The sequence below is a fragment of the Primulina tabacum genome, chromosome 3 (assembly GCF_025594145.1).
Source record: "Primulina tabacum isolate GXHZ01 chromosome 3, ASM2559414v2, whole genome shotgun sequence".
Classification (NCBI taxonomy): Eukaryota; Viridiplantae; Streptophyta; class Magnoliopsida; order Lamiales; family Gesneriaceae; genus Primulina; species Primulina tabacum.
The window spans coordinates 48,327,927-48,344,397 of record NC_134552.1 but is presented as its reverse complement, the minus strand read 5'-3'; the positions used below and the strand labels follow the sequence as shown (position 1 = coordinate 48,344,397).

At 37.5% G+C, this 16,471-nt stretch overlaps 1 protein-coding gene across 1 annotated transcript; it reads left to right on the top strand.

Annotated features, from left to right (window-relative positions):
- Nucleotides 1-2,528: 2,528 nt before the first annotated feature.
- On the top strand, nt 2,529-3,200 carry LOC142538756 (uncharacterized). The gene has a single exon (XM_075644054.1). The coding sequence runs from the start codon at nt 2,529-2,531 to the stop codon at nt 3,198-3,200; it is 672 nt and encodes a 223-aa protein (XP_075500169.1).
- The last annotated feature ends 13,271 nt before the right edge of the window (nt 3,201-16,471 follow it).

Sequence of the window (16,471 nt, the reverse complement as noted above, 5' to 3'; positions counted from 1 at the left end):
CTTTCGTTTTTATATTTTCGTGTATTTCGATGTCTAAATCTTTGAACATGCGTTGTTTTTATTTAGATTTCGTCATGAAATAATTTTCTAGTCTAGAGAATGACGTAGCTTTGTTGATACGATAATTTGACTCGGTTCTTTATATGATTGAATTCCTTCTCTTTTAGTTGTGTTTCTTTGTAGTGTTTTGACCGCAATTTACTGGCCATAAATTATGTGTTATCTGATTTATTCTACAACTCGGGAGAGGGGCTAGGATTATAGAGACACATCGTTGAATGTTATATCGTTCGGAAGGCGTATAACTTTGGCGAGGCTTAGGCAAGAACATTGTTTGCATTTATCAATTAAATCTAGATTCTTATTAGGAATGTTTGAATCGAGGTTTGAATGATTCATTTTATTCGTCACTTAGGAAATGGGGAATAAAATAATTAAGTGTTCTTGGCCATTAAATAACTGAAATTCACGAATATAAATTTAACTGGGAATAATTATCGTGGAAACTTAGTGAAATAATTTCTCTAGATTTTCTCTCTCATTGTTATTTCTCAATTCGGTGTTAGTTTAGTTATTTATTTGCAATCAAATAGTTGTTAAACAAATCAAACCTCTTTTGATTTTTCTAAATAAAGTTGAGACTATTTTAATTACAAGCACTGATATACGTTGAATACACACTCCTCGTGGGATCGACACTCGTACTCAAAAATCCATTTTACTATAACCTGACGTCGTGCGCTTGCGAGCAATCAAGAAAACAAGCAACAAGTTTTTGGCGCCGTTGTCGGGGAGTGTCAAAATTTAAATTTATATCAGTATTGTTACCAATTAATCTAGATTTTAACTTTGAGCTTTTATTTTATTTATTTTATATTGATTGAGTTTTTCATTTTTTCTGCTTGACAGTGCATGCTAAGATCGCAAAACCCTGACTTGCTTATTTTTTATCTGGAGATCGAAAGAACTGGAAGAAGATTAAGAAAAGCAGGAAGAGAACAGATACAAGAAATGGCTGAACACAGAGAGAATGACAGACAAAACTTGCCAGATGCTATACCTATCAGAGATCACTTTCGACCAGTGATCAACAATTATTACTCTGGTATTGCAAGAAGGACCATCAACGCCAATAATTTCGAGTTGAAGCCTGCTCTGATCAATATCGTTCAGCAAAACCAGTTTGCACTTCTGATCCTCACGTTCATTTGAAGACTTTCCTGGAGATCACGGATACGGTAAAAATTAATAATGTTCCTTATGATATTATTAGATTGCGTTTGTTTCCATTTTCTCTCAGGGACCAAGCAAGATGATGGCTTCAGTCGCTTCCTTTGGAGAGTATCACAACATGGCAAGAGTTGGCAACGAAATTCCTGGCGAAGTATTTTCCTCCTGCAAAGTCTGCACAGTTGAAGATTGAGATTAGTACGTTCAGACAGACTGACTTTGAGCAACTCTATGAGGCGTGGGGAAGATACAAGAAGCTGTTGAGAAAGTTCCCGAACCATGGTTTTGAAGACTGGGTGCAAATTGAATTATTTTACAATGGTCTGAATGGGCAAACAAGAGGAACAGTTGATGCAGCAGTTGGTGGCACGATCTTTGCTAAATCCCCCGAGCAAGCTTATGACTTGCTTGAACAGATGGCGATAAATAGCTACCAGTGGCCGTCTGAAAGGGCAGGAGTAAAGAGGACAGCTGGAGTTTATGCTGTGGATCCTATTACGTCACTCACTGCTCAGGTATCTGCATTGACCACTCAAATTGCAGCTATGAATAAGGTGAGCACATCAGAGACTGAGAGCCATCGCTTGTTTCTGAAGAACCAGCTCTTCCCGAAGAAGCACAATACATCAACAACAGGAACTTTGGTGGCGACGGAGGATATCGAGGTAACCCTCCCCCTAATACGTATCATCCTGGTTTAAGAAATCATGAAATTTTTCATATGCAAACAATAAGAATATGTTGAATCCTCCACCGGGGTTCAATACATCAAAGGGGGAAGGAAAGCCTTCGTTTGAGGATTTGGTAGGAACATTTGTTGCTGAGTCTGGAAAAAGGATGGCAAGGATCGAGTCTCGTCTTGACAATATGGAGACTCACATGGGAAATATGGGTGCGACGATGAAATCTTTGGAAATGCAAATTGGACAGTTGGCCAACGCTTTGAGGGATCAGAACACTGGAACAGGGGTCAATTTCCTAGTAACACATAAGTTAAACCAAAAGAGCAGTGCAAGGCAGTCACGTTGAGGAGTGGAAAAGAATTGGAGATGCAGAAGTCCACGGAGAAAATGGACAAGAAGAAGACTGTTGAAGAGAGTGAGTTTGAGGATAGAAAAGAAAATAAAACTGAGGAGTCCAAGGCCGAAGTTGAAGTTGAACAACCTCAAGCATTTAAGTCGACCCTTCCATACCCTTAGAGGTTCAAAAAGAAAAATTTGGATGATCAGTTTGCAAAATTCTTAGAGATTTTTAAGAAGATACACATCAACATACCATTTGCTAATGCTTTGGAGCAAATGCCAAATTATGAAAAATTTATTAAAGATGTGATGTCTAAGAAGAGGAAGCTGCAGGAGTTTGAGACTGTGAAACTGACTGAAGAATGTAGCGCCATACTGCAAAAGAAGCTACCACAAAAATTGAAAGATCTAGGGAGTTTTACTATTCCTTGCTTTATTGGTGGTTCTAAATGTAGTAAAACTTTATGTGATTTGGGAGCAAATATTAATTTGATGTCGTTTTCTATTTACAGGGAACTGGAGCTTGGAGAGGTTAAACCAACCACTATCACCTTACAGCTTGCTGACAGAAGTCTCACGTATCCACGTGGGATTTTGGAAGATGTACTAGTAAAAGTAGATAAATTTATTTTTCCTGCTGATTTCGTGATTTTAGATATGGAGGAGGATCATGATACCCCATTAATCTTTGGGAGACCTTTCCTGGCGACTGGAAGAGCATTGATAGATGTGCATAAGGGTGAACTCACCTTGAGAGTGGGTGGAGAAGCAGTCATTTTTAATATCTATCAAGCCATTAAGGGATCAAATGAGGTAAGTACTTGTAAAAGCATCGATGTTATAGACTCATGTATGTCTCTTGATTGTGCAGGAACTAGGGATCCTTTGGAGAGCTGTTTGATAGGTGCTGCAGGAACTGTTGATGAAAATGATTGGGAAGTGAAATAGAAACTTGTGGCTCTTGATAGATAAAAAAGAGAGAAAAATGGATGCACCGCTTGAGGAATTGGAGGTACATTAGCAAACAAAGGTAATACCTCCTTCCCCTAATTTGAAGGAACTGTCAAGCCACCTTTGCTATGCATTTTTAGGTGAAAAGTCGACATATCCGGTAATCATCTCTTCCTCTCTTACTTGTAATGAAAAAGATAAATTATTGAGAGTGTTGAGAAAATTTAAAACTGCTTTAGGATGGTCGATTTCAGATATTAGGGGAATTAGCCCCACTATATGCATGCATAAAATTTTGATAGAGGAGTCGTATACTCCTTATGTGGATCATCAGAGGATGTTGAATCCAGCGATGAAGGACGTTGTAAAAAATGAGATATTGAAATTGTTAAATGCTGGTGTAATTTATGCTATTTCTGACAGTAGTTGGGTATCTCCTGTGCAAGTTGTACCAAAAAAGGGTGGAATAACTGTGGTTAGAAATGAAAATGATGAACTAATATCTACTCGTACTGTAACTGGCTGGTGAGTATGTATTGATTATAGAAAGTTAAACAATGCCACACGTAAAGATCATTTTCCACTACCTTTTATTGATCAAATGCTTGATAGACTTGCTGGTTATTGTCATTACTGTTTTTTAAATGGTTATTCAGGTTATAACCAAATTGCTATAGCGCCAGAAGATCAGGAGAAGACTACTTTCACGTGTCCCTATGGCACGTTCACTTTTAGGAGAATGCCTTTTGGGCTATGCAATGCACATGCCACTTTTCAGAGATGCATGATGGTCATATTTGCAGATATGGTGGAGGAGATAATGGAAGTCCTCATGGATGACTTTTCGGTATTTGGTTCTTCGTTTGATCATTGTTTACATAACTTATCCCTTGTTTTGCAGAGATGCCAGGAAAAGAACTTAGTTCTTAACTGGAAGAAATGTCACTTTATAGTTCAAGAGGGTATTGTTCTTTGACATAAAGTTCTTCTAGTGGATTAGAGGTCGATAGAGCCAAGGTGATTGCAATCGAAAAACTTCCCCCGCCAAAGAACATAAAAGGAATAAGGAGCTTCCTAGGACATGCAGGGTTTTATCGTAGATTTATTAAAGACTTTTCTAAGATCACTAAACCCCTCTGTAATTTGCTGGAAAAGGATTCTGCTTTTATATTTGATAATGATGTTTGCAGGCATTCGAGAAGATCAAGAATGCATTGGTGACTGCACCGATTATGATAGTACCGGACTGGAAGGAGCCCTTTGAGCTGATGTGTGATGCAAGTGATTATGCAGTCGGCGCTATCTTAGGCCAAAGAAGAGACAAGATGTTTAGGGCTATTTACTACGCAAGCCGCACAACAAAATTACACCACGACTGAGAAGGAGATGCTTGCAGTAGTGTTTGCCTTCGACAAATTCAGACCCTATTTGATCGGCACAAAGGTAGTCGTGTTTACTGACCATGCAGCTACTCGCTACCTATTCTCCAAGAAGGATGCAAAACCACGCTTGATAAGGTGGATTTTGCTACTACAAGAATTTGACTTCGAGGTCAAAGATAAGAAAGGAAGTGAGAATCAAGTACCCGACCACTTGTCGAAACTTGAGCTAGAGGAAAAGAAAGAAGATGGGGCTATAAAAGAAATATTTCCGGATGAGCAGCTCTTCGAGGTAAACTCTGTACTTCCTTGGTTTGCTGATATTGCGAATTTTTTGTCTTGTGGTACCCTTCTTCCAGATGTGAGCCATCACCAGACAAAGAAGTTCTTCCATGATATTAAATTTTTATTTTGGGATGATCCTTTCGTTTATAAGAGATGTGCTGACCAAGTTATTAGAAGATGTGTGGACGGTGTGTCGAAGCACAGGAAATTCTGGAGCAATGTCATTCTTCACCATATGGTGGACATTTTGGCGCATCACGAACAGCAGCTAAGGTATCGCAATCTGGTTTTTATTGGCCTAGCTTGTTTAAAGATAGTTATACTTTAGTAAAATCATGTGATAGATGCCAAAGGTTATGAAACATCTCTAGGCGTCACGAATTACCACTGACAAATATTTTGGAAGTTGAACTTTTTGACGTTTGGGGCATAGATTTCATGAGACCCTTTCCCCATTCGTTTGGTAATTCTTATATTTTGTTAGCTGTGGACTATGTTTCGAAATAGGTGGAAGCAATTGCCACCAATACTAATGATGCTCGTGTTGTAGCTAAATTCGTGCATAAGAACATCTTCACCAGGTTTGAGACACCAAGGGCCATCATAAGTGACGAAGGTACACATTTTTGCAATAAAATATTCAACTCACTTTTGGTTAAATACAGTGTGAAGCATAAAGTGGCACTAGCGTATCACCCTCAATCGAATGGACAAGCTGAAATATCCAACCGTGAAATTAAAAAAATATTGGAGAAGACAGTCAACGTTAACCGGAAGGATTGGGCACTCAAGTTGGATGATGCACTATGGGCATATCGAACCGCATTCAAAACGCCTATTGGGATGTCTCCCTATAGGCTCGTATTTGGGAAAGCATGTCACTTGCCGTTGGAATTGGAGCACCGAGCATTCTGGGCAGTTAAGAAGTTGAACTTTGACTTGAAAGCATCTGGCAATGTCAGAAAATTGCAGCTAAATGAAATGGAGGAATTCCAAACTGACGCATATGAGAATGCCAAGATCTACAAAGAGCAGACTAAGAAGTGGCATGACAAAATCATTGTACGAAGGGAGCTCAAACCGGGACAACAAGTACTATTATTCAATTCTCGTCTGAAGTTGTTTCCTGGTAAGCTGAAGTCGCGTTGGTCAGGGCCATTTGTTGTGGAAACAATGTATCCTCATGGGGCTATCGAGCTAAGGTGCAATGATGGAAGAACTTTCAAGTTGAATGGACAGCGGATTAAGCCTTACTATGGGACCGAAGTAAGGAATATCGACATCATTGGGTTGAGCAAACCGAACTGAGCAAACTGGCGACAGTCAGGCTGACGACGTTAAACCAAGCGCTTGTTGGGAGGCAACCCAACCAGTTTCTTTTATTACTTTAGTTATTTTATTTTTAGTAGTATTATTACTTTTACGTTTTCATATTTTATTTAATTTGGCATGTGAAGATTCGACACTGATTTATGTGTTTTTATGTAGCTACAAGTTGAAACGAGGCGAGGCAAGGACTCAATTTGGACAAAATTTGCGCAAGAATAGCGCCTAGGCGCTAAGGTGCCGAGAAGAAAGTGCCTAGGCGCTCATAAGGAAGCGCCGCAGCGCTAATATGCGAAGACTAAGCACCGTGGCGCTATAAATTCAGTACCGCGACGCTGAAAGGCCGAGAGTTAAGCACCGCGGCGCTACTTACTAAGCACCGCGGCGCTAGTTCGTGTATATGAAAAAAAAGGGGATCTGAGAGCATTTTCACAAAAATCTAAGAAGAAGCGCCGCAGCCATCCCCTCCTCCACCACCAACAAAAATCGCCTCTCACCATAAATCTTCCACAAATTCTCCTTCTAAACACCACAATACACCACACAAATCAATCTCAACCCAAATCCACAAAGAGTTTCTCTCCTCGCACCTCTTTGGCTCAACAATCTCCAAGAGAATTCTTCAACGAGCCGACACCCAGACGGATTGAAGCATATCTTGGTTAATCGATCATAAGGTAACAATCTTTGGTGTAGTGATTCTTGATTTTAATGCTTGAAATCCGAAGGAATTGAGTTTTGAATTACGTACACAAAGTGTTCGATTAATTGTCTTAGTAAGTTTGTTGTGGGAAATTGTTGGATTTGGAGAATTACATGTTAGAAGGGATCGTTAATTGATTGATTGTGTTGATATCATGAGTGTTGCATTGTTGAAATATTTTTGGGAGAGACGTTGTTGTCGGAAATTGTTGTTGAGCCACGGGTTGTATTGAATTGCCACATGGCTCCGAAGAAGAAGAGCAAGCTGGTTCAGTCTGGGGATGGCGAGTCATTTACAGCTAGTTTTGATAGACGAAGATTCTGGAATGCCGTTGTTGATGAAAACTACTATAAATTACAAGATAAAAGCATGCGGCGGGAAAGAGGGATGGATCAGAGCATCCCGGATTTCAAGACATTGATTTTTTCTAGGCATATACATTGGGATGAGTTTGCGAAACCGTCGACATACGCTGTGATCTCCATTGTGCATGAATTTTATGCTAATCTAAAGGTCAAACACGAAAATTATCACGTGAAGGTTCGGGGGCGGATGGTTGCCTTCGATAGCAAAACAATCAATTCGTTGTACTCAATGCCGGATTACGATGATGATGAGTACACGACATTCATGCAAGAGGCCTACCCCTATGAGACGATCATTACCACACTATGTGAACCGGGCACGGTTTGGAAACTAAATAATCAACGATCCCTGATCACATTCCCTGCGACGTCCATGCAGAGGGGGCATACAACTGGTATCACTTTGTATCCTCGCAATTGATGTCATCTGGGCATGTATCTGACGTGACAAAAGCGAAGGCAGCCTTGGTTTATTGTATCATCACCGGCAGGACAGTAGATGCGGGCCGAGTGATTATGACTTCGATGTTGCAGGCTTCTCGGGGCACTTCCATTGTTAGCATGCCCCACTCTTCTACCATTACGGATCTATGTCGGTTAGCAGGGGTTGTATGGGATGATAGCGAGCTCATATTGCATACAAAAGGAGACATCTTACTGGTTACTAGACTCCCGAGGGATCGGAGACAAAGACAGATTACTAGTGCTCCGGGAGAGGCTTCAGGGAGTGGAGCGCAGCCACCGCCCATCCAACAGACACGTGCAGGGAGGGGACAGACTGCACACGAGCGTCTTGATGATATCGAGCGTATTACGCGGGGCCAGTGGCGGATGACACGAGAGCACATGGACTACGTGCACGATTTTAATCAAGTTCTCGCACAGCAATTCTTTGCGGCCGTATTTCCACAACCGCCGGCATTTTCCCATAGACCTATCGAGGATGATGAGGAGTATGATGATGAGGAGGCGCCTGATCTGTCAGGCGAGGACAGCGATTCCTGAAGCGCGCAGTATGAGGTACGTGTTCCCAGCTTTTTTCTTGCTTTATTACTGTACATTGAGGACAATGCACGTACTTAAGTTTGGGGGGGGTCGTTCACTCTGTTTTTGTTACTGCATTTTTATTATATGAATTGCATGATTAGTTATTCCCTGCACAATAGAGTTTAATTCCTTCTCGTAAAAAAAATCGTTTAGTTATTTATTGCATGCTAGAATTGTTAGGAAGAGTCATTGATACGTCATTGTGTTGCCAATGATGAAAATGAAATCGTGATTTTAATTCATATATGTATTCATGATAACTTGGGAGTCACAAATATCGTTGTATTGTCATGTTTGTTGATACTATCAATGCTTAGAGACAAATTACATGCTTGTGATGCTAAATAGACAATATAGATTTGAATTTTAGTATTTTTTACATGACATTAATTGACACTTTTGCAAACACAGAAATGACCTAGGCAATCTTTCTCAATGTCTTTGGGCCTTTTTTCATTGCTATTATCGTTCGTTAGCTCATTGAGCCTCGAGTAGATTGAGATGCTTGACTTTTCTTTGTGCACCTCTCGTATATCATTTGATTGAAAATTGCATGTGATTGGTTAGTATGAGTTGACCACTTGATTGATGGTAATATAGAACTTGCTTGAACACTTTTTTCTAGGCGAAATACGGATAATATGTGACATAGGAATGATTTAGACAATCTTTGGAACCGTTTAAGCCTTTGTGCCTACCGAATAAACATGAAACATCCCTAATGTCCCATTTTGAGCCTGTTTAAACAATCAAGTGGTGTGTGTCAATGACATACAATTAGCCCCCACTTGTATCTATTCTACATCCCACAACAACTACCTAAGGAAGCTTATACACTTATTGTTCTACCTAATTTTGAGATAAATAAGTTCATTGGTGTTGTAACGATTCAAGTACTCCTTGAAAAGAAAAAGAAAAAAAAGTAAATGAGAAAAAAATGAGTTGAAAAAGTGACAAGAAGAAGAAAAATAATCAAAGGAATGAATCAAAAAGTGGAGAAAAAGAAAAAAATGGGAAATGGAGGAGATGATTGAAAAGAAAACAATGAAGTGATGGTGAATGAAATAAGAGTGAAGATGATGAAAATTCGATTATTTCTCTCAAATTTTGATCTCCATACATTTTATTGTAGCCATGAGCCATAGCCTAATGTTACAAGTATACAAGACATATTAACCTTGTCACATTTATCTAATATACTAGTGGAGAAAAGCTGTTCAAGTCAAGCCTATGGATTACCTTTGAAACATGGTTAGCAAGTATGAACTTTAATCATTTGCATGTAAGCATCTCATTGAGTAACACCATCGTTTGATATACTTATGTTGAATACTTATTGAACCAAATAATTATCAATTAAGTTCTTTGGGATCTGTGTAAGTGAATTTGTATATTTATGAAGTGTGATTTAAACTGAACTGAAGATCTGTTGAGTTTATAAACTAGTGGGTGTTGTAAATTTATTTGAGCATTTGATTGGGTAAATGAACATTGACATATCACACACGCGCGTGACTCTCGAGTAATTACGAATCACATGCAAATAAATAAATCTGAGGCCACTGTCACTTTCTGCATATCCATGACTATAGTTGTCAGCGTTAATTTCTTGCTTGAGTCTGCATTTCTATTTTTTCCTTTATTTGCTCGGGACTAGCAAAAGTTCAAGTTTGGGGGGTTTGAAAAGTACAAGAATTGCACTTAATTTAGATGTTAATCCGTTTGATCTATGCAAGTTTCGAACAGAACTACGCTTGGTTTTTTTGTTTTTGTGTCGTGCAGGGGATAAACAACTAGTTGATGGTTTAGAGCAATCAGAGATGTTTTTGAGCGTAAAACTGCGATAGAAAAGAGACGCAACGCCACAACAAGCACCACAACGCTCATTTGTGCGAAAGACAAGCACCTAGGCGCTACCCACACAGCGCTGCGGCGCCTCATTGCCGAAGGACTAGCGCCTAAGCGCTAAGAACAAGCGCCGCGGCGCCTACACGAGCGAACCACGGGTGTCTAGGCGCTGCACAACCAGCGCCTGCGGTGCTAGTGGTGGCAAGGAAACATTTATTGGTCTTCTATCCACGGCCTAGACGTGGATATAAGAAGAAATCGAGGGTTCAGAATGAAAAAAAGAGGCCATTTTTGGAGAGAAAACACACGGGAGAACAGGAGCGAACACGAGACGAAGATCCAGAGTACGAAGAACGATCACAAATATGAAAAACGATGGATCTGGGGACGGAGACGACACTTTGGCTTTGTCATATATTCTTTCGTTTTTATATTTTCGTGTATTTCGATGTCTAAATCTTTGAAAATGCGTTGTTTTTATTTAGATTTCGTCATGAACTAATTTTCTAGTCTAGAGAATGACGTAGCTTTGTTGATATGATAATTTGACTCGGTTCTTTATATAATTTGACTAGATTCTTATTAGGAATGTTTGAATCGAGGTTTGAATGATTCATTTTATTCGTCACTTGGAAAAGGGGGAATAACATAATTAAGTGTTCTTGGCCATTAAATAACTGGAATTCACGAAAATAAATTTAACTGGGAATAATTATCGTTGAAACTTAGTGAAATAATTTCTCTAGATTTTCTCTCTCATTGTTATTTCTCAATTCGGTGTTAGTTTAATTATTTATTTGCAATTAAATAGTTGTTAAACAAATCAAACCTCTTTTGATTTTTCTAAATAAAGTTGAGACTATTTTAATTACAAGCACTGATATACGTTGATATACACACTCCTCGTGGGATGGACACTCGTACTCAAAAATCCATTTTACTATAACTTGACGTCGTGCGCTTGCGAGCAATCAAGAAAACACGCAACATTTGGCCCGCCTCGTCCCGCCCCGCCTAATGGCGGGTTGCGGCGGGTTGTCGGCTGGCCTGCCCCGTCAGCCCATTTTGACATGTTTACCTGGTCCTAGGTGGCTTGAGGGTGGCTCGGTGTTTGGGAGAACGTGTCTTGGTTAATGGCTATGGCTTGGTTTTTGGGCTTAGAATTGAAAGTGGTTCGAATCGAGGTCCACGGGATGTGGCTCGTGGCTCACGGGGGTATTTTAGGTATGAAAAGGTTATGATTAAAGTTAGGGAAGAAAATATTAAGTTTTGAATTTATTTGGGATTAAAACGCTTCACGGTTTAGTAATTAAGGGAATAAATCGAAACGCTCAGATTTACGTCTAAGAAAAATATAAGAAATTAATTTTAAGCTTATTTGATGGTTTTGGGATTGCCTCGAGTTGATAAAAGTAAGAAAACATCAAAATCGGGAATTTTAGAACCCAAGAGAAAAATTATCATTTTACGTCCCGGGTAGTACGAAAGGCGTGGCAGTGTCTCAAAGAATCATAATACATTCTAAGTGATATTTTAAAATGTTTATGATGAAAATATAGAATTTTATGATATATGATAAAGCTGTATGATTTTTACTGTTAAAACGCTATTTTACGAATTTAGAAAGAACACGATATTTTATGAATAAAAAAGAAAGAAAAATATTTTGAAGGATTTGAATTGACTGTGACAAATATGATATGATATATGATTATTGGGAATATCGTGAGGAAAAAGGCCCCAGAGAGAGCCCGTTTACGGGAAAAGGCTCCAGAGGGAGCCCAACGATCGTATTTACATTTACGACATTGCCTAGTGCCCGTCCCCATACGTAATGGTGAGCTAAGACTGATCAGTCGATCACATGATACAGCTAGTCACTTTCAAGTATCAAACTTCACCCAAAATGATATATGATGATGGAAAGCTCCGAGATTAAATGATTTAAGATTACAAGTTTATTTTAATAAAAATATGATTTTTAATGCATGTGCCTGTATATGTATTATTTGTTACTCATGGTTAGAACGTGCTGAGTCATTAAATTCACTAGGTTTGGATGGTTGCAGGTGAGGATGATATTGAGGGAGGCGTTGATGCTTGAGTGGATCGAGTCCACCGCATTAGCTTGATAGTTGAATTTTTGATACAGAGATTTGAGAATGATTTATTTAGATATTTTTATACTTTATTTTGAAATTTAGTTTTGATCATATTAATGGTTGACATATGATTTTTGTTAATTGACGATTTATGAATTTTTATGCACTTGAGAGTTTAAATGTTAAATTAATTTTTGGATGTTCGAATCGTTGAGTACTTTAAATTGCAAGTTTCAAATTTTACAAAAAAAAAAAATTAGTAGGATTTTAAAGTTTAAAAGTAGCAGACGTTTCAATAAATATTTTTAACATATTCCAAAAAATAATCAACTTTTGTAACAAAAATTTATTCATCTAATAAATGACAAGAATGTTTACTTTTTGAAAACTATTTATTTATTATTTATAAATTTTGATAGAAAAAATAATATGTGATTTTTATATATATTTTTATATATTTTTTTTTATTAATAACAGTTTTAATCATTCAATATATCGAATGTAGAGGTAAATAAGTCAATTTGACGGCAGAAGATTGATATTCTCTTCTGAGTGTTATCTCAAATTATAAACATTTTATAATAATATTTTAAAATAAATTTAAATATATTCATTACATGATATCAATAATTTAAGTGATTATTCAAATGTTCGTACTTTTCTAATTTTAATAATTAATTATATAATAACATCCAATAATCATAAGGATGAGATACTAGTAGACATGCCAAAAAGGATTAGCTATGAGGGCAATCCCTCAACCAAATGTAACCCTCCATTAGCGGAGCGGGCCATCTTTCTGGCGTGTCGACAAATTACCAACCAAATTCACCTATTTTTGGTGGCGAGGAGGACCTAGCCAATTTTATGTGTAATTTGACGAGTTGAAATGACTGACCCGTCATTTTGGCAGGTTGAAAATTGTAACACAACCCACCTATTTTATATTACAGAGTGGCCCATTTTGACAACTCTAATTGGTAGTGTATGATGCATGAGCAACTCTAAATAATAACAATAGTGATTAAAATAGTGTTTGCAAATGATTTAAAAATTATTATCAACTTTTCTTTTATAAATTTGCAAGAAAATTTAAAGGAAAAATTCATAATCGATTGTTTTAAGGATTTGCAAACACACTACCTAAATTTATAGATTGTAAAGAAGTGAGAAAAATCATAAATAGGTGGTGTTTGAAAAATAAAATTGGAAAGCTGAAAATGTTTTAAGATAGAGTATTTGGTAAATAAGTGATTCAAATACTGATTTTTAAATAAAAAAAATTATACTTGTTGAAGTTTTTACAAAATATATGGTTTGATGGTAATGTGAACTATAAAATGAATGTAAATGGAAACTTTGGATTAAATAAAAATATTGGAGGAAAGAGTGTCTATAAAATTTTTCATTTATTTATCAAAATATCATTATCGTTTTTTAAAAACAAACATTGAGACCAGCTTCAAGATTTGAATTAAAATGATGATAAACAAACACAAAATTTGGGATTAAAAAACCCAAAAATTTGAAATTTTTTTGAAAGTGAAAAGTAAAAAAAAAAATCACTTTTAGATTTCAAACACTCCTCTTTTTTTTTTTGAAACAATACACTGTATATATGTTGGAATTGTTATAAATTGTATATTAAAATATTATTTATTAAATATATATATAGTTAGAAATCATGTTGATGTAAGAGGAGTTATTTTTAATTCTTTGCGAATGAAAATTGACTCATTGTGGATCATCACGACAAGAACTTTTATAGAACAAATCCCGATTAGAATAATAAATTCCAATAAATTCTGGATTTTTTTATCAGAATATAGTAATTTTTCTTTCTTTTTATCAAAATGGTATCAAAATGTGGTATTTTATAAAAATTTATCAAATTATAATTTAAAAAAATCGAAAAAATAAAATTGATAGGTGCTTCTCCGCCCGTGGTAGAGGCGGGGGAAGGTAAACTTCTTGTCCCGGCCTCTAATAAAGGTGGGGGATTGTGTTCCAGGGGGAGTGAATGTAACAGTCCAGTCCACTTGTGATATTGTATGTTTTGATTTGTGGCCTCACGAGTTTAAAACGTGTCACATGTAGTTGCTACACGCCTATTTAAATGTCTAGCATCTCTCCCGTAATTTGGAGATGTGGGATTTCGCTTAAGGGCCTTCACCCCCCCTTTCGGTAACCTCTCGATCATCCCAAACCTACGTGGAGTCGCTCTGATATCAAATGTGACGGCCCAACCCATTTGTGATATTGTCAGCTTTGGCCCATGGGCTCACGAATTTAAAACGTGTCACAATGAGTTCATATACATTCATTTAAATGCCCAGCATCTCTTTCGTGGTTTAACGATGTGAGATTTCGTCTAAGAGCCTCCACCCCCCTTTCGGGACTCAGCGTCCTCGCTGAGGTTTGCCTCAACATCCCAAACCCACACGGAGTTGCTCTGATACAAAACGTAACGGCCAGCCCACTTGTCATATTGTCCACTTTGGCCCGTGGCCTCATGGCTTTAAAACGCGAAATCTCACATCGTCAAACCACGAGAAAGATATTGAGTACTTAAATGGGCATATAGCAACCCCTTGTTATGCGTTTTAACTCGTGAGGTCACGGGTCAAAGAAGATAATATCACAAGTGGGCTAGGCCATTACATTTGATATCAAATCGACTCCGCATGGGTTTGGGATGGTGGGGCAAGGATCAGCGAGGACATTGAGTCCCGAAAAGAGGGGTGAAGGCCCTTAGGTGAAATCCCACATCGCTAAACTATGGGAGAGATGTTGGACATTTAAATGGGCGTGTATCAACTTCTTGTGACGTGTTTTAAACTCATGAGACAACGGGTCATGGATAATACCACAAGTGAGTTGGACCGTTACAGTAGGTTTAACTATTCCACTCCCCCACCCCAACAAAAGACGAAAGAGTGAGATTGTTTTAAATTGACGAGGCAGATGATAATTTTTGATTAAATTAAAATTTTGATTTGATATAATTTTGAGAAGTTAAATTATTGATCGATCAAAGAAAAACTTTGATTTGATATAACTTTGAAAAGATACATTATTGATCGATCACATCCAATTTAACGATTGTTTGATGTATCAAAATATTACTTTTATCATATATGTGAATCCCACAATTTTTGTAAAATATTTATTTTTTTGTTGTTATGTGAATCACATATTTTTTATATGCAAATTGAGGACGTAATTTTTTCTTTATGCATTCGGTGTTCTTGGTTATCTATATGAATATATGTGGGGACCCGGACGCTAATCATATTCTTAATCATCATTGGGACAATTCAATTCATTATAATAAACAGGGTCTAAATTTTTTTTTTTAAATGCGGAATGTAATGGAATTCAATCTTATATACATATCAGTATAAAGGTAAAAGTCTTGTACAACAAGCATCAAACTCAAACTAAGGTTCAACAACTAAATGTCAAGTGTTGAATCCTATCTACAGCAACGTCAAAGTCCGTAATCACCACTCTAATCACGATCACTCATCATCTCCTCGACCCTGATCCTGTCCTACCTGTTGTCATGCACACATACAAACACGACAACAGCCGGATAACTCCGGTGAGAATAAAATCCCAGTATAAATCAATGAAACATGCAATCATATAAACAATGTAAAAGCATGTAATAGAAGAAACTCATTCCTAGTCTAGGGATCCCGGTTTCCAGACGTTGATATTCCATATCGAATATCGGTAATAGAAGAAACTCCAATTCTATCCACTTCGATATAACCAAACATCCGGTGTCTTGACCTATCCGTCACAGACTTTGGCACTTTCGCCACATCACTATCCTGTGACAATGTGCCAGTGACGATTCCATCACCATCCGGCACCTATGTCACAAGATCACTCATCTAATACTCGTCTAATACATGCTTTCTATAAATCAATAGAGCAAGCATACCAATTCAAATCAATACACATAATAACAATAAGTATGTGATTTAGGGAAACTCAAGTATATCCTACTCGAGTCGTTCTCCCGGTACCACATTGACTTATACCTTTCTTTAATCGTAGTTCCGACAACGTTCAAGTCTGGAATTCAAAGTCTGTCAACACTCAATCTGACAAGGACAATATCAAAAAGTACAATATCAATATACTGCTCAAATCAATACCGAATCTGATCAATCTGAATCTAACTCAAAATCAACGGCATAAC

Excerpts from the sequence above, each read along its gene's own strand:
- LOC142538756 (XM_075644054.1), top strand. The coding sequence starts at position 2,529 with ATGCCAAATTATGAAAAATTTATTAAAGATGTGATGTCTAAGAAGAGG.